General features: G+C 44.8%; 3 protein-coding genes across 3 annotated transcripts; 1 reads left to right on the top strand and 2 right to left on the bottom strand.

Annotated features, from left to right (window-relative positions):
- Nucleotides 1–411: 411 nt before the first annotated feature.
- On the bottom strand, nt 412–1338 carry LOC128298198 (pro-corazonin-like). Its single transcript, XM_053033944.1, has 2 exons — nt 1151–1338; nt 412–1082 (listed from the first exon to the last, which is right to left on the bottom strand). The coding sequence occupies exons 1-2, from the start codon at nt 1336–1338 to the stop codon at nt 806–808; spliced, it is 465 nt and encodes a 154-aa protein (XP_052889904.1). The 3' UTR covers nt 412–805.
- Nucleotides 1339–3671: 2333 nt separating this feature from the next.
- On the bottom strand, nt 3672–7852 carry LOC128309639 (DNA repair protein RAD50). The gene is made up of 3 exons (XM_053046073.1): nt 7726–7852; nt 6882–7657; nt 3672–6816 (listed from the first exon to the last, which is right to left on the bottom strand). Exons 1-3 carry the CDS (start codon nt 7792–7794, stop codon nt 3735–3737), a joined length of 3927 nt encoding a protein of 1308 aa, XP_052902033.1. The 5' UTR covers nt 7795–7852; the 3' UTR covers nt 3672–3734.
- A 696-nt stretch (nt 7853–8548) lies between these two features.
- LOC128297386 (lateral signaling target protein 2 homolog) lies at nt 8549–23593 on the top strand. Its single transcript, XM_053033017.1, has 4 exons — nt 8549–9344; nt 18457–18597; nt 18680–20892; nt 20966–23593. The coding sequence occupies exons 1-4, from the start codon at nt 9309–9311 to the stop codon at nt 21915–21917; spliced, it is 3342 nt and encodes a 1113-aa protein (XP_052888977.1). The 5' UTR covers nt 8549–9308; the 3' UTR covers nt 21918–23593.
- The last annotated feature ends 306 nt before the right edge of the window (nt 23594–23899 follow it).

The raw sequence follows: 23899 nt of genomic DNA, 5'->3' as shown, positions 1-23899 counted from the left end.
TTCAAACAATTCAAGCTTATCGCCGGAAGAGAAGCTAACGCATATCGGAAGAGGGTCATAAAAAACAGAACCCATAATTTGACCCATCCCAAGACAACCGCCAAGGTCGTTCTCGTCCACCCAGCGAACCTTTCAATTAGGCTGCACCGCTGGCACGGCCTGCACAACCTGCAGCGACAACTTAATTTCGGCGCTCTTTTGCGGTGGTTTTTTTTTTCGTTTTACTCCACGTCATTTTTGGTTCCTTTTTTTCACAAACCCTAATCGACGCTTTCCGCCCGAAATCGATCTGTGCTTGCCGGGCCGGGCCAGAAAACAGAAAACAAACAGAACGCCCACTATGCTTCAACGCGACAAGATGTCTTGCCTTTATCTTCTATTATAATACACATTTTTTCGCACGGTCCGCGGACGGTGCTGGAACTCCACCGCGGTTGGAATACAGCAATACTTCTGGCAACATGGCTGTGGTGCAAATCGGTACACGGACGGTTTTTGTAACTATGGCTGCAACCTGTACCGACTGCCACCGGAAAAAGCGTACCGGCAGACGAGAAAAGCATACGGGGTGGGCATTTTGGGACTTCGGGGACACATCGTTGTCAAACGGCAACAAAATGAATGATCGCTTCGACCGTTTGCCCCACCAGAGGATCATTATTAAATCATCGTTTTCCGTTGGCGTGCTGTCGATTACGGGCCACGTGGACAATCCACGAAACGGAGGCACCTGCTTCCGCAGATTTTAATCTTCAAGCATTGACTGACTGTGATGGCGTGTGATGACGGCTGACGGGTAGGTTGTTTAGGCAATTTTCTGACGAGGATCACTCATACCGGACGACGCACCGCGCTTGAAGCGCAATTCGTCCTCGATTGGGCGACCGTTGGGCAAATTGCTGTTTCCGTTGCCTTCATCGGGATCCATTAGGAACTGCGGTAAAAGGAAGGCGGATCCGGCCGACTCCGAACTGTCGTAGCTGTTACCTCCCAGCTGGTACAGATCTTTGCTCGGATGCCCAGCCAGCAGGTTGGCGACACGCAGATCGCAGGGATTCCGCAAAAACCGGCGCAGCAGCGATCTGTTCCGAATGACAATAAGCAATACAATTAGTGTGGTGTCCAGTAATTGCATCTCATTAGTGCATACTTTTCGTTCGGTTTTAAAGAGCTCAGTGCTCCGGGGGATATGCCGGAAACCGGGACCTGATTAGCGATGGGTTCCACCGGCGAGGATCGCTTGCCGTTTGTCCATCCGCGGGAGTACTGAAACGTTTGCGCATTCACCAACACTACCAGCCCGACTAGCAGGAACGCAATTGTGCGTGTATGTAGCATACTGAATCCAGATCTAGGAAGGAAAATATGAATGAACCTGAACGTGTCTTCCTAATAGCACACCACAGTAAGGCTCTATCGGAGCTAGTAAATATTCAAATCATGAACCAGAACCACTTCCTAATATAAGAATAGCGCGTAAGAATATATAAATAGCCTATGCTTTCTATACCTTATCACCACAATTCGAGCACTTGTTCGTTTATTCCGTTGTTTTTCAAATTGTAGTAAGTAGACCACCAAATAAGTTCACTTTTCACCAGACAGCCAACAGGTTCCAACCGACTGTCACTAGTCCAAATTCGATTTCACACTGTTGGCTAGATATTGTCCTGCAACCTGCTTTTATACTACTCACAGCATCTTCGCCTTGTCTACGAAAGACGGTTCATACTCGAGCGCATCAACAAATCAGTTCGACGAAATCACGTACTCAACACCCAGCCCTAGCCCTGCTGCCTTGTCCTGTGGCATCCGGGATGTACGGCATGCACGCACATTATCCAGCTCAGTAACAACCAAACACCTCTTCGCAACAGCCGACAGGAACGGATCAGCGTATCAAAGTCAATCAATTAAAGTGAATCGGATTGTGGTGAGAGTTAAAATTATGCAAATAGCGCAACCGAACAAAAATCCTCCAAAACCGCTCGTACGCGTATGCGAAGAGCACTCTGGGCAATCCGGGCTGGGGCAAGAGAGAATACTCCATATGCCATTGCAAACATACCACCCTCCGGGACATTCAAGAAGCATAAGGGCATCTTTGATCCTGGTTATTATCATACGCCCGCGAGTAGGAAGGCGAAATTCCCGTTCTCGCTCGTAGCGAAAGGATATGTTCGGCATGGGCATGACTTTCAGTGGGATTGAAAAACAAAAGGAGCTAAATTACGTTCCACGGATTTGCTGACGTGCCAACGCAGCCAACGCAGAAGTGTTTTGCGGCTGGGTATGTGACCGGCAGACAGGAGGATCAAGGTTGTTGTTGAGAAAGCGTAAGACGTATCATTTGCATAAGGGTATAGATAACCGAAGAAATACTCCAATCTAAAACAGTTCCCCTCCTTAGCCGGTCCACGTAAAAGGAAAGTAGGAAAAAGCGTTAAGGAAAGCGAGCTTGTGGTTGGGAGCAATTAAGAGACTATTGTTGATCCATAAATACCGATTTGCTTGTAGTTTCATCTCTGCGTACAAGGTTGCCGTGCGTGCCCCGTTGATTTGCGACAGCGGTCACATCTTTTACACAAGGTCAGCCTATGGTAATTTAGAAATGTGTCATTATTGTTTGAATAACGCTGACATTTATTTTTGAATTTTCCTCGTTTAAATTCGAAGTCTATATCGTTCCGTAATAGAAGGCAACTGCGTATAAAAGATGCAGCACTTTTTTTATATAAAACAATACTTCAAGTATTCGTCTACATAAGCTTACATTATGGATTTCCTACTAATGCACCATGCCGTTGTTATCCTATCAGCTGTTTTAGTTCATCCTTTGAAACGTCCTGATTTATTTCATCATTGAAAACACACTGGACGTATTTGCTAAAAATTGACAATATCGTTATTCGTTTTTTTTTGCACTCATCAGTTTAAGTTCCGGTTTCATTAGCTGGCTAAATGTTGGCATTTTAATATTGTGTTCTTTAACAATTTGGCAAAAATAATGCCAAGTTTTGTTTCTAATTTTGCAATCCTTTAGTTTATGTTCGATAGTTTCCACACATTTGCAGTTTTCGCAGTTAGGATGCTGTACCATTTTATATTTAAATTTTAACTCCTGAGTGTATATTCTTTCATTAACCAACTTATACACTACAAAACTTCTTTCGCTAGAACTAAGCTTATTTGCATTGCTATTTTTCCATATCTTGTGCCATTGCAATGTGGGATATTTTTGTATTATTTGTGGTATTGTAATTGTACTACTGATAGATTTTTGGACTGCTTTTGTGCTTGAGTTGTTAATTAATTCATCAGATAGATAAGCCATCTCAATTTTAATAATTTTGATACACGGATTCTGTTGTGGAATATCTGCTATGTATGGTGGATTTTGAATGTGATTTAATAATTTGCTACTGTATGGAGTGTTTTCCATCACTAATCACAAAATAAACCTTGCAATTCTCGAGAGAAATAGAAAGATGTTTCTGAATGCTATTATTTTACATGGTCAGAATAACTCAGCCTGTGAAATAGGATGAAATAAAACATGAAAAACAGCACCTAGATCAGAATCAGTTAATCATTTAGAGATGATAAACGTTGTGGATTTTTAACGAGAAACTCTTAAACAATTCATATTTATTACATTTTTAACCATTAAATGTTGTGGTTGTGTATAATAATGCTTTAGTAATAACAATTATCTTACGCATGGAATGACCCGTTTAGATAGTTTCCTCCTTTATCACCGATTTGCCTTCATTATTACGTGAAATGCGGTGATAAGTCTCCAACTTATCCAACTTGTTCACAAAATCCTCTTCGTGCGTGATTACTATCAACTGAGAGGGGCCTCCTTCGCGTTCGGAGACAATCTGTCGCAGAGCTAAGCATAGCGACTCTATATTGTCCCGGTCCAGATTAGTAGTTGGTTCGTCCAGCGTCATCACACCGCAGTTGCTGCTAAATGTTTCCGCTAGCGCCAAGCGAATGATAAGCGAGGCCAACACCCTCTGACCGGCACTACAGCGACCACGCATTTCGATTTCCACGTCGTTCTTTGCCTGCATTACACCGTACGTGTACAAACGCCGCCGATCCGACCGTTCCACGACGCCTTCGTCAATCGTATTGATGCGTATGTAATCAATATCGTTTCCGCGATAGATGTCACGCCACAGCGAAAAAATCGTACGATTGATCTCTTGCATCTTCTCCGTGTGGAATTCCCGCAATGCATCTTCGAACGCATTCCGGTACTTTTTGAGATCGCTAATTATTTTTTGCATCACTATCGTCTCGTGCAAAGTTGCGAGGTAGTTCCGGACGGCATTGCGAAATTCATCTCGACCCAGCTCCTTGCGGAGCTCGTCAAGCTGACGCTGCAATTCACTCGTCTGACCGTTAAGTTCACTGCGCTTGGCCTGCAAACCGTCGCGAACATCTAAAAGCCGGTCGCGTTCTTTATGTACGCTTCCCACTTCCATTTCTCCCATGTTTTTAACCAACACTGCTAGCTCCGCTTCTAGATCGGTCGTTTCTCGCACCATACGCTTTAAATCCCTGTTGTCTATCAGGTCGCGTTCTTGCAAATGTTGATTGGCAATGTCATGTTTCTGCTTTTCGATACTTTTCGCCTTACACTCCATAATCCGCTTCAGCTGATCTTGCTCCTGCTGTACCTGATCTTTTTTCGCCTGAACCCTACTCAACTCTGAACTCAAATTCAGCACAGCCAGCTCGTCCAACTCACATCCCAACCGAACGATTTCCGTCTCCTCCCAACGCAACGCATCTAATGTTTTGCGCAGCTTTTGTTGCTCTCGATTGTTTTGCTCCTTTGCACGCTGCTTTTGCTCTACTTCCTTCTGCAGTTGCATCTGTACGGGGTGAAGTTGCTGTTCGGCATCTTTTAGCTCACCGTTCAGTGCAGCAATTTTCGCACCCAGCTCTCTAACGTTTGTACGCTTCTGTTCTAATGATTGAACCGATTCCTGCAGCTTCAGCTTCCTCGACTTCAACTGATTGTTGTTGGACTGCATTTCGTTAAGGTTTTCCGTCTTGGTATCGATTGTGGTTTGCATTTCATCAACCAGATTTCGTTCCGTTTTAAACTTGACGCGCAATGTTTCACGTTCCGACTTAAGCGATTCAATCGTCACTCCGTCGGAAATGCGAGTTCCCAGCTGGGTTCGCAGCTCGTCGACATTACGCTTCATGCGTTCTAACTCGCTGCCAAGCTTGTCTAGAATACTCATATCACCGACAATCGAATTAATCAGCTGCATGTTGGCTGTCGGTTCCGACACAGCTAGCTGATGTTCCTCCAATTCGTCCGACGCATTAGTGAGGCGCTTTTCCGTATCCTGCAACTGCTGTTTCAACTGAGGCAGTTCCTTCTTTTGCTTTTCCAACCGTTCGGAAATGGGCTTTAAAGCGAGTAGCTTATCATAATCGGAACGATCCTTTTTGAGCGTTCGTTCAAGCGTCTCAATCTTCTCTGGCAGTCGTCGAATTTCATCCGACAACTTGCCACTGATATCGTGAACATCTGCACTCTCCAAACCCTTGTCGCACACCGGGCAGCAGCGATCATTTTCAATGTTGGAGATAAACTTTTGGTACAAAACTACGGCCGATCGCGCTTCTCCATGTTCCAGATTGTTTTTGGATATTTTTTCGCTCAGCTTGCTCAACACTTCCTCGTAAGCATTACCCCGACAGGCGCTGTAAATCTTTTCTTCCGCTTCTCCCAAATCACGCTCCAGCCGGTCGAGTTGCGCCTTTTGGCTTTTACGGGTCGTTTCCATCTCTGTTACAATCGCTTGCGCTCGACGTATTTTTTCATTCACATTTTTTACCTCCTTTTGCAAATCATCGTACAGGTTTTGCATGTTACTCCTATACTTTGACTCAATAGTGCGATCGGGAAACAGACGACGTAAGTTATCTGCGTGTTTGTTGCGCAACCTGCCAAGCTCAGTTTCACGGCTTGTATATTGCTGTTCCACTAGTGTAAGTTCACTTTCTTTCATCGCTACCTCATTCAGCGAGCTAATGCGCTCTTCCAAACGATCCAACTCACCTTGCAGTTGATCGCGAAGTTGCTTCCGTTCGATTAAATCCTTTTTCATTGCCGGCAAATTTGCAGCTGCCACCAGCGTTTCGTACTCTAGCTCGTGCCGGTTGATTTTGTCAATCAGTCCCTTGAGCGCTTCGGCAGATCTTTCAATTTCAGACACCTCACGCGTGGTTTGTAGTTTTTCCCGTTCTAGTTGTGCTATTTGCTTACGCTTCGAGATGGAATCGCTCTCCAGAGTTACCTTGGTTTCGCGCAATTTATCGATGCTTTTTTGAGCCCGAACGTCTTCTTCATCAAACGCTTTGATCTTAGATTGTACAATCATGTCCTGGTTTTGCAAAGCATTGCGGATCGAACTAATTGCCGAATCTATAATATTAGCGCTGATCGAAGCATCACCATAGTCATCGGACAATGGTATGGCAAGCTTATCGCCGAGCGCCTTCATCTTTTTGCCTCGCTCAATCTGAAGTTCACGTTCACGTTTCTGCTTTTCGGCTAACTCAATCTTTTGCCCGTCTATTGACTGGAGCTTGTTCAGCAGTGAACGATCCTGTGACTTGATCCTTTGCAATTCCGATTCGTCCTCTTCCAGCTCGGAATGCTTCGATGCTGAGGTTTGCTGGAATATCTTAATTTCCATTTCCAACTCTGGCAAAGACCCTTCGAACAGTTTCTTAATCTTTGACCGCAGCTGTTGGCTTTGTTCTTGTTTGCTTTTAATCCTAGAAAATAATCGAAAGTTTAGTGCAAACCTTGACAACCCGTACGTGGCACGTGAAATACTTACTTCGAGCTGTATTCGATCTTTTTTGCCAACAACGATGAATACTGTCGCTCAACTAATGCCAATTGTTCGAGCTTATTTTGGATTGGCTTAATATCGCTCTCCAGGTCGACAATTGTTGCTCGCAGTTTTTCAAGCTTCCCTTCGCCATTTTCGAGCTGCAGCTGTTTACTTTCCGTTTGTAATTTTAAATTTTCTCTAAGTTTTAAATCTCCCATCTTATCCTTCAGCTGATCATTGTATTCCTTTCCCAGTTTTAATAACTTTTCGAGGGCCTTGTTGTACTCGGTGGTTCCGAAAATGGCATCGAACTTTTTCTTCAACTCCTTTGGCTCATCCAGCGGCCAGCACGAGTCTTCCTGGTGGCAAAATATGACATTGTTAAGGATTGCCTTCGACACCCCCATTGTGTCGCACATTTCGTTGTTGATGTCCGCAACACGCGACCGGGACATGGTTATTTTTTCCTTCGTTCTGGCATTCTCCATAGTGATGCTAGAATCCATCGTCTCGAACTTTGGATTCTTTCCCTTGTGGGTAATTTTCATGGAACGAATGGCTGTCACCGTGTTATCGACACCATCCTTCACCATTAACTTCACCTGTCCGAGACTTTCTATGGTGTTAAATATTTTAGGATCATGAACAAAACCAACACCCCGATTGGCGCCCGGTGGAAGCTCGCCTGTTAAACCATACTTAAGGCACTCGATGATGGTAGTCTTTCCGCAACCGTTTTGTCCCACGATCAGCGTAAGCGGCGACCGAAAATTTATTTGCTGAAATTGGGCAGCCGGTAAGATTCATACGAAATTTGGCATCTCCTCCTTCAACAAACGTTGCTTACCTGAACATCTTCACGCTCGACACCAAAGCTGCGTATTCCTCGTATTTCTAATTTATGGATCGTAGACATGATGAATTCCGTTTAACAGCAACCAAGCTGTAATCAAGAACAGGACTTTTCACGAAACGTTTTGGAAAATAAGCGCCAAGATCTGTGCATGCTTTGACAGCTATTTTCGCTATCTGCTTCAAGCCAACGTTTTCGTTTTCGCTCTTGTGTCTTGCACAGTGGGCGAAGCGCCGAAAGAATATATTCTGACTAGAGATGGGTTGATCCTACCTTTTGCCGGTTCAGATCAATCCGGTATGCTCCGGGGCCGGAGCGCGCTCCGTATCATGATTCTGCGCTCTGGATATTCAATTTCAAAGAGCGTCCAGCCGCGTCCGGATTAATTTCGGACTGGCATCGGATAACCATCGGACTAGCATCGGATTAATATCGGATAACGTTAACGCTCATCTCTAATTCTGACCTAATTATAATATCTACACGACGTTCACTGTGTGTTATTCAAATCTTTACATCTACAATAAATTTTACAAAATTCGTTTCGAATTCGAATTCTCGAATTCGAGCTTAACTTTCGCCTTTCGAACTCATTTGACAGCTGTGGTCCATTTCGAACACGCATCATCAAACGTCGGGATTCTTCGCCTTTTTTTATTTACAGCAACCTGCACGCACACCACTGCAAACGCAACTTGCAACGAAGAAGAAGACCTTCGTTCCATACGCAGCTCGGTTTCGTTGTGTGGGTTTAGGTGCCTGATGAACTTGGTTGGATGGTGGCGCTAGGCAGAAAAAACGCGAATTTGAGGGAAATCGTCAGACGGGCGCTGTGTGTTGTGCAGTTCCATTGTGGTTCCACTGTCTATTGCGTTCTGCCCCGCGTGAACAAACACGTCTCCACGTAGTGCGTGAGTCATTGCTGTGTGATTACGAGGGGTGGACGGGAAAACCTAAAGTGAAGGTGGCTAGAACACAATCTGCTCGTTAAGCAGCAGCGAGAAAAATGGGACATCGTTGGTTGCTGTGATGTTGTGAGAAAAAATGAGTCAGTGAAATCGTCTGGCCATGGTGATCGAATCCGGAAGTGGCGTCTGCTTTGCATCTCCACAACGTATCACCTATCACCAGTCACTAGCCAGTCACTGCCTGCCCTTCGTTGGCGATTGCGTGTCGAAGATGTACGGTTAAGGGCGAGGAAGTCGTGTTTAGTGTCATTTGCATTGTGCACCGTGTGTGCGTCCGTACCCGCGAGCGTGCGTGCGCGCGTGTGTGTGTGTGTGTTTGTTTTCGTGAATGAAGTGCATCACTGTGACAACAAATCGCGCGTAGTGTAGAGGAAGCAATAACAACCCCGACAAGAAAAACAGGCGACTCTGTGTGCCACCTGGCGACGTTTTGGTTGCTTTGTGGTGTGGAAAGTAGAATTGATTCCAGACTGTGCGCCACCCAGCGACTATATATCCACGCAGCCACTTTGTGCAACATAAACGCGCGGGTCACCGCGGAATATCCGTGTTGTGCAGCGCAGTGTTCGATTGATAAGCGGATCCGAAGGGAGTCAAAAGTGACCAGCAATGGATTCGTTGCGAAAATGGTTGAACAAGCCGAAGGTAAGTTGTCCCCGGACAAGAGGAAAAAGTCATGCTGATGGGGTTTTTTTTTCGCATCAACTACTGCCGTCCTTGTGGCTGCGACCATTTTCTACTTTGCTCTCACGTAGCGAGTTAAATGGGGGTAGTTATGATTTTTTTTTCCACACACTTCCTCTTTGACGGTTGCTACTGGGCAGCCTTGGAAGGGGTGGTATGTTCGACGGTGGGGAGCCATTGAAGCACTTTTCATTTGCGTCGAGAAGAAGAAAAGCGAAACCATTGGGCGCCACAGAAACGACCAGAAATGCATTGGAGTATTGTTTTTCTTGTTCCTTCCCGTCTGTGACGTAGTGCGCGAGAGATGGCGAGTGTGTGTGTGTAGTGAGCGTTAGTGTGTGCGAGGTGAGAATTGAAAAGACAGCAAAAAAACACGCATCCCAACACGCGCCTTCAGATGTGTGTGTGTGTGCGTGAGTGCGTTGCGTATCACTGCGATGCTAAGGGATGGTGAAACTACCCCTAGCGCGATGTTCTTGGTCGTGAATGTTGCTGATAATAGTGAGTCTCATTGTGCCGAATTTTATCGCGCAATGTTTCTTTTTTCTGTGTTTGAACCCGCGTTCAATTATGAATAACATCACTACGCTGCCACTGTACGACGGCAATCGACGCGAATCGAAGGCCTTGGTGAGTTCGGAGCGCAAATTGCGTCACCAGCACCGAAGCAAACGTACGGACCATCGTTCGTCCAAGGCGTTCGAATGGTTCATGTCCGCGCGCCGTTGCGTACGCGGTATTATCGACCACAAATGGCACGGCATACTACACGCGCGCCACAACACAATTTCTTGGGAGGGGGTTGTCTCGACGAGTCTGGACTGGGGTATCGCCACCCATAAATAAACACGCAAGAAGTGAAACTGTGCACACGCATACTGGGATACGCACGTGTTTTTATCCGCGGCAACCCGATTCGGTTGCTTGGATAATTTCAGACAAGCCTGGCGGTGAAGGCTCGGAAATGTCAAGCAAAACTATCCTCCTGAGTCTGAGCATACATGAGCGAGTGGTATTGAATTTTAACCAGCGAGTGAGTTAATTCAAATTCCCACAAAAATTCTCATTTAGCTCCATTCATTGAGAGTCGATAGTGTCCACAAAGTGTAAAATCACAACATAACGCACTGATGAGCTGTATAGAAGAATAACACTTCAAAGAGTCAAGAGTTAACTCTGTATTGCAACTCACGCACTCCGATTCAACTCGCTTTAGTGAGCTGTTATTCGCATCACTATTTCGAAAACGGAGAATATCCACCGGGTTATCTATTTGGTTTTTACGGCTTGGTTTTTGTGACGATAGAAGCAGACCTTGACAAAGTGCAAATTGCCTTCGACCTGAGGAATTCATCTGCTCCAAATCCCCTTTGCGGTGCATGTTGTTGTCCGCTTTTTCGTGTTTGCTCTCCTGGCATTAACCTCGCCGAAGGTTCTTGTTTGTAGTCTGACCCTTTGCGGGCCAGTTGCACTTGCAGTTTTGTAGCGACAAGTAAACAGACACCTATATCTTATCAAGGAAATTATACACCCATGATAACAAAGCCTATCCTTTCTTTTATCGTTGCGAGTGTGCAGTCCCTACCGATAAGCGTGTAGCTTATGGAGGAACAATGAAATTGATACAGTTATTTATAATCAACCATTTCGTTCCTGCTCATTCTGTCCCAATATTCCCTTGGATTCGTTTTTGTTCGAACCAAATCGTATGCGTAAGAGTAAATAAAACCTTCATGAAGCAACTGCGACTGCGTATGTTGTTGTTCGTCGCGTAAAATGGGGGTAAACAAGCAAGATGGGGTGGAGAGCTACACGTGTTTCTTAATAATATACGCAGCAGTTACAGTACGGTAAGAACCAGTGTTCAATGAAGCTTTCGGAAAAGTTCGATGGAAGCTTGGTTCCATCTAATCCTCAACCAGGTCATCAGACATTCGGTCGCTTATTCGAATGCTGATAACCTATATAATTTAATGGGATGTCAATTTTCCAGTTCGAGGGTTTCTTCTTCTTCTGTTTCTTCCTTCCCTGCCAATGCCTCGCCACACTGTGAAGGGCCACTCGACAAACCTTCTTATCAGCTTGTTCAACTCGTGCCTACTCGAGGGCTCTAGTCACGCCAAACGACTTTACCCGGCGAGGTCGCGTACGTACGTTTATGTTGGTGAAATGAGTTCGTACTGCCGTGTACTAAAATGAAGCAACCGTGTGCTGCAAACAAGTGGATTTTTCCACAACTCTTCAACAAATTGTGAACGGGTCATTTATTGTAACGAAATTGGTTTGAATGTCGACTTTGTAAGGTTGCATTATAACACTGTACGTTTAGTCTTATATTACTCTTACAGTGTATATGGATATTGAACAATGTTAAGCTCGTGAATGCATGTAATGCGCAGCAATCAAACGATTGAATACTGCGTCAATGCATTTCGCTGAAGATTCGTGATAAGGCAGACTGAAACACCGTCAATTGCTGCTCCTTAAGCCAGCAAGTCCCGCTAATTGATTCAAACCATAGCCAATCGTCCCCCTCCCAGAACTGAGCGAGCCAAAGGCGACGTTGTGCAATTGCAGTTCGATCGCAATCCTAACGGACGGTGGAATTAAAGCTTTAACTGGTAATCCATTAAAGTGTCGTTGCGATGCATTTACGGTGCTCAGAAGCGCCATTATGGAGTTATGATTTCAGACAATCCCTTGGAATGCAAATCAACTCACACAGCGAAAGGATTAGAAAAGTATGCAAAACACTTTGTCCCTGACAGTCAAACGAAGATCATCAATAATGGTGAGGAGCTTTTGGTAGATCCACCCAGCAAGCTATGTTGAAACTGCTCGACATACGAGAGCAAAAGGTAGGATTGTTTTTTCACAACCCCCAAGCAACACACACATGTGTACAGTTTCGAACAGGTTTCATCAAAGGAGGCCACCCCAAACTGTTGTGTATTTGGTGGTGTGTATGTTTTGAGCCCGTTGTGCAGCGCGGGGCATGTATGGCCTTTTCTGGTCTGGTTGTTTCTTCAAGATCGCACGAACGTACGGAATACATTTCGCTGTGAACCTTTTTCGCAAAACTACTGACCCTTATGTGGACTGCTGGTTTTAGTTTTTGGTGGCCGATGGTGAAACTCTGCGGAAAAATCCAACCACCAAAATATGGCAGCATATGAGCAATATTAACGCTTAATCGCTGTGCTGCTCTCAGGCAGAAGTTGCTAATTGTTGTTAGATATAGAATTCGAATAAACTCCAATTTCGGTGTGGACCCGGTACTTCATTTTGTGGCTGCCGGATTACTCACTGAGTGTGATAAAAAAAAGCTAGTACGCATCATCAAGCGCTAAAATGGGAAAGCGTTTTGCTGCGGAAGGAAGATAACGAAGCAGGATTGTGAAGTGGCTTATGTATTTTGGTGATGTAACACACCGTAGTCATACTGCTTTATTCAGGCCTTCGCACACGAACGGGTTCCATAATTGATAATGCGAAAAACGGACCGAACTGTGAAACCAAATGCGTCTCATCGTGCGTTTTTGTTGCGTTTATTTCTTCTTCTTTTGCACTGTTTCGCAATCCGCCAGCCCGGTCGGACACTTATGCACCGCCAACCGAGCGGTGTCTGCGGCGCAATAGGAAGCGGTACTAGCACCACACCTGGCCGGTATGATTTCTTCGTACCTTACCCCCGTGTGTGTGGGTAATATACTAATCCAACCATTGTATGTGTTACTAAACACAGCGAAACCGCTTATCGTTCTCGGTTTGTTTTCACATCGGCTTTGGCCCTTAAAAGCCCTCCGGTTGTTACTGAAGCGGATAGGGCAGGTTTTACCTTATTTAAGAGATTATTAATTTTAAATAATAAAACAAAACCCCATCCGATTTCGGTGTTGGTCATCGGATATAATAATTGTTTTGGAAGCCCTCATATGCAAAGGCAGCGGGCAGGAGGGTAGTGGTTGAAAACAGAGAAAAAGTTTACGTCAAGCACATCTGTCGTGTGTTTTCAATTTGTATGTTTAGTTTTCGGCTTGATCTTCCATTCTTGCGCCTGGTAACATGCTCCACAAACCCGAGTGATCCAAAATGTCAATAGCACGTGTGTAGTGTTCGTGCCGGAATGATTTCTCCCTCGAGAACAGCCAATTCACTCATTCTAGTACGCATTTTGATTCAAATAATTTCGTTTCAAACAAGTATTATTTGTGTAGGTACAGAAAATGGTGCAAAATGGTAAAAATGCTCATTATTTCAATTCAAAATGACGAACAAAATTAAATGAGCTTATCTGAGTTCAAATATATGTATTATTCGGTATATGCCATCCTCATATTGTATATAAATTCCGTTTGAACGTTCTGGACCTGGAGCTCTTTAAAATCCCTATACCTAAAATATCTAAGAATTATTGATCAGACCTGGGTGGATATTCGAGGATCTTATTTTAACTTTAATTTTGAAAACAGAGATCTTAACCTCTGCTTAGACGAAGCTATGGCATAATGGTGTAGCTAAAAGGTCCCTTGAAAAATTAATTCCTTAGTTAGAAGAGATCATTTGGTTGGGAACATCCATGACATGAGCGATATGTGATCGAACTCTTCAAGCAAAAAGTCTTAAAACGTCAGAAGCAACATCACATTTGTTTTGCCGAGAAGCCAAAGATGGAGCAGGTTATTATATTTACAAGATTTGGTTCAAGTTCAATGTTATTTCAGTTTTTAATGAAGATAATTCCTTGAGATACAAGTAAAATGACATATTAATAGTGCTATTCTGTAGTTCTTTAGCAAGCGGTGTTGAAGATTTAATTGTACAGAATTAACAGTTTTAGTTAAATGTTCTGGGTAAAATGGATAAATGCATAAAACCGCGTGTATATAATGTAAATTTTTTTCCAGTTCCTTAACAACACATGAGTAGTTAACGAAACAGTTAATTGTAGTGCAATCTATTTCAATATCCCCATTATCGCATGCATCGGAATCAGCCTCGGAAAAAGGGACCACATTCACCCAGAGTTGTTCGTTTTTTTTTTGTTAAGCACACGTTTAAAGACAAATGTCACACCGATTACGCGGCGCCACGTTATTCGTAGCAAAGTGCACGTGGAAATTAAGTGTGGAAACCATTTCCACGCGAGCCCTGCTGGGGCCGCGTAAGGAAAAAGGCACGCTGACGTCTTCGGGGACAGAACCGTTTTTCTTTTCTTTTCACCTCGCACTAAAACCCTTTTGAAAAGGTCTAGCGCGACGAACACAGTGAGGATACAGCGGCCATGTATTGGTGGTGTTGGGTATCACGGACTTGCGGGCACTAGTGCGTCGATAAATTTCCATTGTGTCGCCTTCACGGACGGTAGCCGCTAACGAGTTCCTGCGTGTTGACCTTGGCGCGAGACTCGACGCCAATTTGTACGGCAACGTTGAAGCGCGGCTCGGTGCTGTCGCTACCGTACGATGGCTTATTCGGGTATGGTCACACTCTGGGTTCACCTGAAGCATGCTAACCACCGTCAGCGACCAACAAACGGGACACCATCATCGCGGAACCAGGAAGCAAACTTCCTCCGGCCTGATCCGGGGTCCCTTGGGTCTTATTCGCGACCGGCAGACGTTTCTTTTCGTTTTTGCCTTTGTCCGCTGTCCATCGTAAAGTGTACGTCACTGGTCTACGGAGAGCAGTGGCAAAATGAGAAATAAAACGGTGTTGCTTCTGTCTTCCATACACACGATTTGATTCACACACGGGGTGGTGCAGAAGCCGTTTCTCAGTTTCTTTGTTTTGGTATTTTGTTTTATTATTTCTGCAACGTGCCCCGCATCGGCTTGCAAGCCGTGTTTCTATTATCGGAACGGTTTGCTGCAGCTTTTGTCACCGTGTTGTTATTAACCCGGCTGGGCATTTGTGCATTTGCATTCGGGTGACAGTTGCAGTCCGATCAAGCTGACAGCACATTGTGCGCTCTAATGCTCTAATAAAGCGAGTTTCTTCCTTGTGTCGCTACTCCCTTCTGTGTGATATGTTAATAATTGAAAGTAATGGAAAGTGCCTTCCTCATTGGGATCGTTATTAGCACTTTCATTTTCCCTTCTTAACGTCGGAAGATTGTGTTGGAAGATCTTCGCGGATCTCTTACGGATCGTTAATCGTGCGTTAATGTATTCCCAGTACCCAGTTTTTATGAAATTCTTTTAATAATTCCCTAAACATGGGGACAATTTCAGCGAGGGGTATAGCTCTCTGGGTGATCTTCCCGCTTAATTAGTTCACCGCAGCTAGTGAGTCATTTGATTAAAATCCCACTGCTTTATCGCGTAGTTTCCAATGCTGGGAATGAACGTGTTTTTTCTGAATGCATAATATTTCCTACGCGCGTTGTAAAGCTAATGATGATGACAAAGGGGTTTTGCGGGCCAAACCGATCAAAATTGTGGAACGTGACATGTTAATGCACAACATTTGCATTGCACTTGGGGTAGAGTGCAGTGGAAACAGGGAAATTACTGCGTTTTAAATGTATGGAAACATATAGAATTATTGTTTTAATTAAAATTGCAGAAATAGAGCAATCCTTCAGCAATTTATCAACAATATATAAAAGAAAACTTATTTTTAATTATAAAATTTTGGTTTATTAAACATAGATGCGTCTTGATCCATCCTTCAAGCATATGATCAACCACTGAAAGCATCTGCGACATTTTGCTTTCAGTGCTCAGGAAATACACCGAACGAAATCTCTTCCATATCGCATTTATCGCCAAGTTTGCTGAATCGTGGGTAAAGGTGAAAGTAAATCCACATCCAACCAACTTCTCCCTGCCTGTTACCATCTCCCAACAGCATAAGTATGTGGCGTTGGACACGACGAAGCAACGCGCTTGTGTGCGTGGAAAGTTTTTTTTCCGCTCCCCGTTCAGATGCAGTTCATTTCCTTTTCCCTGTTGTGTCTTAAGCAGCAGTAGCGGCCAGGAGGGCGCCAGGGAGGAAAAAATGGTGGCCAATGTGAAACAAGTTTTCCCACCACACTTGTGAACGGCCAAGTTTTCTGTAGGCAGTTTTGATCTCTTTCTTTCGGATGTGAACTAAAGTAAAAGCATTTGAGGAAGAAATAAAAATAACCACCACAGCTTACCGAGGATTTGGCAGACCTTTGCTCTGGCTCTTGCTGTGGTGAATGTCACAAGTTATGTTTCTTGTTGATTTGGTGAACTATTTGGTGAAGTTAGTAGTGATATGTGTTTAGCTAATGGTTTAATGACAGTTATAGATTTTTTAGAGATTTAATTCTTCCCAAACACACCAAATCTTAAGTCGTACGTCTTAAAACTTATATTATAATTGTAATGTCGATATCTCAAAAATTAAATAAATGAAAAATACTACTACTCATAAATAAAAATACTCAGTCAGGTGTTTCCTTGTCAAACAATTTTCAGTACGGAAACCGGTAAGAGTCGCCTCCTTATCAATCGAACGGCCCAAGATCACGTGGAAGAAAATGAGACCACAGATCGATGTGTAGTGCAGAGTGATTTATTCGTGAAACAATCAACCTATACGTTTAAAGTGGATCAATTATTTGACCTGCACGTGCACTACTGATTGCAATCTTTGTATGTGTGCTGTTGCATTTTAATCGGTAGGATTTATTTTAAAAAGGCTTTTGTGCAAAAACACGCTGAAGGTAGTGTTGAGAAATTTGATTATTATATTTCAAACTTGCTTCAACTTTATACTAAATATGAGCTATAAATATATTGGTTGATAAGCAGTACAATCGACTCAGTTGAATTGAGTCATTCTTATGATAAGAAATCACAGAGCGGAATCGTTCCCTGCTGAGCTGAGGACACACTAATTATTGTGCGACAAAGAGACGTGTTGACCCAGTGGCAAATGCAGAGAAAGCTATCTACTGTGCCGTACCTTTTTGCTGCCAAAACGGCCATCTCTTCACCTGTATGGTGTGGCAGTGCAAAACACGGAACTGGAAGTAGTCATTTGGGTTTTTTTAATTAGTGTTTATTCCCACAGCACGTCCCACATCTAAACAGTTTGACTTACTTCCCATTTGGTGGCAACTATTTTCTTTCACGGCTTCTGTTGTGTGGGCGAAGATCAAGACCCACAGTACAGTTTATCGTTGCATTGGTACTCCTACTATCCATCACCTTTATATGATAGTAAAGTCCATCATCCTTCTTTTATTGTCCATGGTGCAATCGTAATCGTAATGGGCGAATTACATTACCGTACCTTACAGCCCCCCCCTGGGATGGCGGAAGGAAATCAATTAACGCAAACGCAACGCAGTCCTCCGGCTGATTTGGCCACGTTGGTCCAAATGTAACCGGCACGTAACGGGTTGATGATGATCGTTGATTATTATTTCGGGCAGGGTGTAAAACACCGTTTGTTTACTAACGGCTTAAACGGCTCATTCCCTCGGCAACCAGCACCATTGCGGGGCCTGTCTCGTATCTTCTGCGCTACTGTCCATGCGCTATTGTATATGAACTAAATTTGCCACACTCGGCACAGTTGCGTTTTGTGAGCGAAATGAGTGTTCACCTGTGTGCACAATCCGTGGCGCGTACCGTGGACTATCAAATCTACCGTTCGATTGCAGTCCTCGCGTAACTTTCCTGCGCATTGTAGGCGGTGGTGCGCTGTAGTTCCGTTTCGTTTCGATCATAATCATCACACGGCAACAAACGCATAATCGTGCATGCGTACTGTTTGGTACGATCGCACTACAATGTTCATGAACGATTCATGCCGACCTGCCGATTATGGTGTTTGTGGGATGTAGTATGCAAGTTGGTCTTTTGGTTTATTAAAGTTAAAGTGGAAACTTCACTAAAAAACACCAAAAATGGAAGAATCCGTGGTTAATTTTAATCGGTTTGTAAATGTACTGCATCAAACCCATAACAATAACCATAAATTATTTAATGAAAGCACGAGAAATGAATTTTAGCAAATTATATTTTATCTTATTTGTTGAGTTGGAATTTTTTTTTGTCTTAAATCTAAATTTTGTCTTTTTCATTTTCAATAGGCTGACGACAAATCGCTTCTGGCACGATTTTACCATGCTGATCGTGCGCTGACAGCGATTGCCAGCGAACTGGACAGTTTCGATGGGCGTGCAGAGCCCGTTCGTTGTACACGACTTGTAAGCCGACTTCGTCAAGGACAGGTAAGAGCAGATCGAAAGAATCAATTTCTATGCTGCAAATACATCCGCAAGACACTAATGTTTCGGTTTATCCTTCCTCCAGGACCGCGTCTTGGCGATAACCAATCAAATCATGGACGAGCTGCTCGGTGATGATCGTGCACAGCGTGCCTTTCGGGTGAAATTTCCCGAGGAGGTGCTGCAGGAAAGCTTGGCCGGGCAGCTGTGGTTCGGTGCGGAGTGTTTAGCAGCCGGCTCGTCGATACTGAACCGCGAGGCCGAGTCGGCGAAGATGCGCCCGCTCGCAAAAGCGGTTACCAAGAGTCTCGAGATTGTGCGGAATCGCCTACGTGAGCAGTGCCTTCGCAATAACACACCCAACAGTCCGACGTTGCGGCTGGACTTCAACGATGCTGCAACCGAGCAGCTGTACGAGAGCCTAAAGATATTCGATCGTCTGTTTGCCGAGTTCGAGCTGGTGTACGTCAGCGCAATGGTGCAGGTGAAAACGAAACAGGAGTACGAAATGCAGGAGCTAATCTGCGTGCTGTTCTCCGAAACGCTCCAGCGGGCATTAAAGATTGGACTGCTCGAGCAGGAACAGGTGGATTCGTACGATCCGGCGCTAATGTTCTCTATACCGCGGTTGGCCATAATCGCCGGTTTGGTGATCTTTCGCGATGGTCCACTGAATATGGATCAGCCGGCAGATAACATTTCGGAGATCTTTCGACCTTTCCGGAAGCTGCTGATAAAAATGCGTGATTTGCTGCACACGCTGACAAAGCACGAATTGTACCAGCTGGAGAAGCTGCTCTGCACAAACGAAGAGATCAGTGCGGGCGAACAATTGATCTGTGATGAAAAGGGTGGTGGTGGCGGTGCCACCACCGGTGAAGGTGTGCGAGATTTCGATGCACTCGAGCCAGTGGGCGAAAGCAAAGAGCATGTGGTCATTGTAACAACGACGACGATCACGACGACGAACGCGGCCAATGTAGCTGCCGATGAAAAGACGGATGTGAACGATGCTAGTGAAGGTGATAAAAGTTTGCATATAGTTAGTCAAGGTTATGGGGTGAGCACTAGCAGCGGTGATCGGAACGGCACTGGTGGTAACGGCATCAACGCCGAATGCTGTAGCACCAGCAGGGCAAAGAATCAGCACAATCAAAGGCATTTGCGGCAAACGCGGCCTACCTCACAGGTCTCGAAACCAGTCAGTAGTTACGGTGGGGACGACATACCGGAGGTCGATGAAGACAATAACAATCACATTCAGAAAGCTGCCGACGGCGATGACGAGGATGACGACGAAGGTGACAACGATCCGAACCTGAAAGATGGGCTGGTCACTACGGACTGTGCTTCGGGATACCTGATACCAAACACCAACTTTGGCAACTTATTACAGACAAATGAGGCACCGCTTACGGACAGTTTTATCGCGACGGACGACGAACTGCGGCTTCTCGGTACCGAAGTTTCCTCATCTTCGAATGTGACCCAAGGGAACATAGAAAGCATTCTAAAGAGTCCCAGTCCCGGCGACCAGCAGAAGCTGGTGGATTCAGACTCCGGGCACGGTACGGCAAGTCACAGCACGGATATGTCTCCCGAGCTGGACACCGAACGGACGGTGCACGAACAAAATAACGACGTCGCTGGTGATCCATTGTCGACGGTTGTAGCGCAAAGCAATGCAAACAAATCCGTTCGCAACCGATCGAGAAGTGGCAGCATGCACAAGGCTCCCGAAATCAGTGAATCCTCGAGCGAGGATGAGGAAGCGGACGTCGACGAACCGGACGATATGGATGCAGACGACGACGAGGATGAAGAAGAGGACGCGGAAAAGTGTTACACGGAGAACGTGAAGTTCAGGCTAGGTGGACCGCCGAAGGAAAGTATAACGTTTGATGCCAAAGACATCTCAGCTCGGCCTAGCTCAAGCCAAACGAAGCAATCGCAGTATAATAACCATCGCAAGCAGAGCCACCATCGACCACGGGCATCAACATCGACGTCATCGACATACCGTAAACCTCAATCGCATCAGCATCATCATCATCATCATCATCATCATCACCATCACAATCATTCCTATGCTGCAGCGACGGAAGCGACCAGCTCGGTTGCCAGCACTACCACCGGCAAGAATGGAACGAACGGAAGCACTCGCCATAGCCGTATGCAGCAACAGCAGCATCAGCGTAGTTCATCCTCCAGCTGTGATACATCACCAACGCAGAGCGAATGCAGTGATGTGCAGGAGGTAGTACTAGCGATCAGAGCGGTCGGTCGAAATAACTTTCAGTAAGTGGTTGAAATTTGTTCCATCAGACACACAGGGTTTTATTAACATGTTTCCTTTTCCGTTCAATTTTAGAACAACTGAGAACCTTCTTCATCGTCTGTTTGTGTGCATTGCCGGTGTGGCTGATCAGCTGCAAACGAACTTTGCGGCCGATTTGCGCAAAATGCTGAAAAGCGTATTCATCATGAATTCGTCGCCGCCCGAACCCGAAGAACCCCCGGAAGCGAACGCCAACGTGGAGGAATCGAAAGACAACCACCATAACCCGTCCGATTTGTTCGAGTTCCGGGCAAGTGAACAGGACGTCATAACGGCCGACCAGCAGAACCACAGCGGCGGCTCCAGTCAAAGCATCTACTCAGCGGAGGAGGCAAACCCCGAGCAGGATTCGGTGTTTGCCTCGTCGGGCGACTCATCACCGGTGCGTCGAACGACCAGCGTTGAGGGCCGTAACGTGACGGTGAATGTGTCCGTATCGGTGGTCGCGTCATCGCCGAGCGGTGGAGCTGGCAGTGGCCACAGCAGTGCCGGCAGTGCTCGCACAGCCCAAGAACGTAGCGTTAGTTTAAGCGAAGCGTGCATCGTTGTCGAGGGAGGAAAAACAACGTCCGGAACTCGTCGGCACAGTGCAAGCGGGTCCAAAAGCGACTACGGCCGTAGTCGCAGCAGTCCAAGCAGTCCAACCAATAGCAATAGTAATGGCGGTTGCGGTAATCATCACGGTTCCGCCAACGCTACCACCACCACAACAGCCACGTCAGGGCGAGATTTACACATAGAGCAACATCAGTCACAGCGAAGGATGCCAGAGGAGCCACCGAGGTGGATCCCGGATTGTGATGCCCCACGGTGCATGTCTTGTGCGTCGGCTTTTACACCGTTTCGCAGAAGACACCATTGCCGCAACTGTGGTGGGGTGTTCTGTGGCGTTTGTTCCAATCTATCGAAACCGCTACCAAAATATGGTCTGACAAAAGCAGTGCGCGTGTGCCGGGACTGCTACATTCACGAGGTTGGAGTGTAAACTAGCACGTCGAACGTTGGAAAACAGTAGCCAAAAGTCGCATCAGACGCTAGGGTCCGCCATTTCCGGCGCTTAGTGTGTAGTGTGCTGGTTAGATTGTTACATTCATGCTTGATATGCTTATGTTTTTGTTTTGTTCGTGTTATTTTTCTTTTTGTTTCACTTTTTCATCTGCTTGACTGTATATTTGGACGTGCGGAAGCTACATATTTCTCGACGAAGTGCAGTTATTTTTACTTTCTTTTTTCAATATTTGTGATAGACTTTCATCAATTGACCATCAACGCAAATGCATCCATTTGGTGGGAACATACATTGTTCTCTTGTTTATTATTTGCGGTCCACTTTTTCTTTTGTACTTTGATTTTAAATCTTAATATTTTTTGTTATTGTGTGTATTCAAAAGGAATGGCCGGACCGCATTTGTGTTGAAATGTTTAGGTTTCGAAATGAAGCAATTCGCATGTTTTTTGTTTTGTTTTTAATTCTATCGCAAACCGAAGAATACTTCACCGTGCACCTTAAGCATCATACAAATTATTTGATATTGTTTAATCATTTGATTTACGATAAAAACAAACAGTCTGTACGAATAATTATGTAAAAACAAAAATATCGACGCGTATATTCATACGGAAACGGCATATAATTTGACCAACTCATGACACCAAGAACGTCCTGGCCCCGCCCCCGCAACACAGGATAAATCGTTCAAAACATTTACTGGCAAGCCAATCAAAACTGTGTATCAAAATGTTGTTGAATGTGACGCGTATTCCATTTAAAAAAGGACCCCCCATCGAATTAACTAATCTAAACTTGCTATCAATATTCAGCTCCAACACATTCCCCGGCAGCAATCGAGACGCGCGAACCACGGGAGTAATAGTTCGGCTCGTAGCTACGCGAAAGCAGGAAACTAATGCCAGCAGTAAAGACTTTGTTTTAAGTACTACCGTACGATTTGTTGCGTTGTTTGCCAGATGTTTTTTTTTGTATGCATTTTCGGGAGTTGTGTCGTGGATGTGACTATGTGCATGAAGATAAATATTTAGTCATTTTAGTCGAATGATGAGTGCGTGCTTTTCTTGCTGTACCCACCTTTGTGTTGCCTCCTGGCACGCCGTCGAAGTGAAGTTACTAGTTTGATTTATTGTTTTTTTTTACCCTTTTTGTTTATTACCGTTGTATATGAATAGCAAAATTTTCGATTATTACCGTGTTTTCCAAATGTACGATACCGCGATATACAACGCCGTAATGATGATCCACTCGCGCTCGGTAGCGCGTTCCATTTTTCTGTGCAAGATTCCCGCCAAAAAGATGTGATTCGTCGTGTGGGCAACGGGGTAAGCATAGTGTTAATCGAATTAAAGTTGAACAGGCAAGTTCTTTCTATTGCTTTTAAAGTTTCCGGAAAGAAGCAAAACAAACAATAAAGTATGTACGATAAAGCGATAAAAGGCAGTGAGGCGTAGGAACAGTGCAAGCGATTCGTATGGGTTACGTATGGAGAAGATAGGGGAAAAAAAACATTACCCGTACACGGAACATTGCAAGCGCAGGTACGAATGAACTGGTGTAAATGGAAAGGAAGCATCCCCATCATTTGAGTGATATCTTTATATATTTTTAAAATTGATACCATAAATGCAAACAAAATAAAGTGAATGAAAACTGAACGGAAATGGTTCTTCTAGTTTTTGGGGGGACAAGAACAGCAACATGGCTAACAAGAAAATTAGGTCAAATTTTCCATTTCCAAAAAAAATTCTGTAAAGTTTCACAAAAACACATATCACAAGGAAACGATCGGTACAGTGAAGTTTAGATCAAAGATGGATCAGAGCAATGTCGTGAAAGCAACAGTAAACATAGCAACCGTTGGTGGCTATTCGGGTTGCAGCGCATTTTACACCACTTCTACCACAACCTGTTGCTATTTGTCGCGGTGCTCTGCTGTGTGCTGCCGGTTGGCACAT

Source organism: Anopheles moucheti, chromosome 2 (assembly GCF_943734755.1).
Source record: "Anopheles moucheti chromosome 2, idAnoMoucSN_F20_07, whole genome shotgun sequence".
In the NCBI taxonomy this organism is placed as follows: Eukaryota; Metazoa; Arthropoda; class Insecta; order Diptera; family Culicidae; genus Anopheles; species Anopheles moucheti.
The sequence above is the reverse complement of the archived record's forward strand: the minus strand, read 5'-3'. Positions and strand labels throughout refer to the sequence as shown.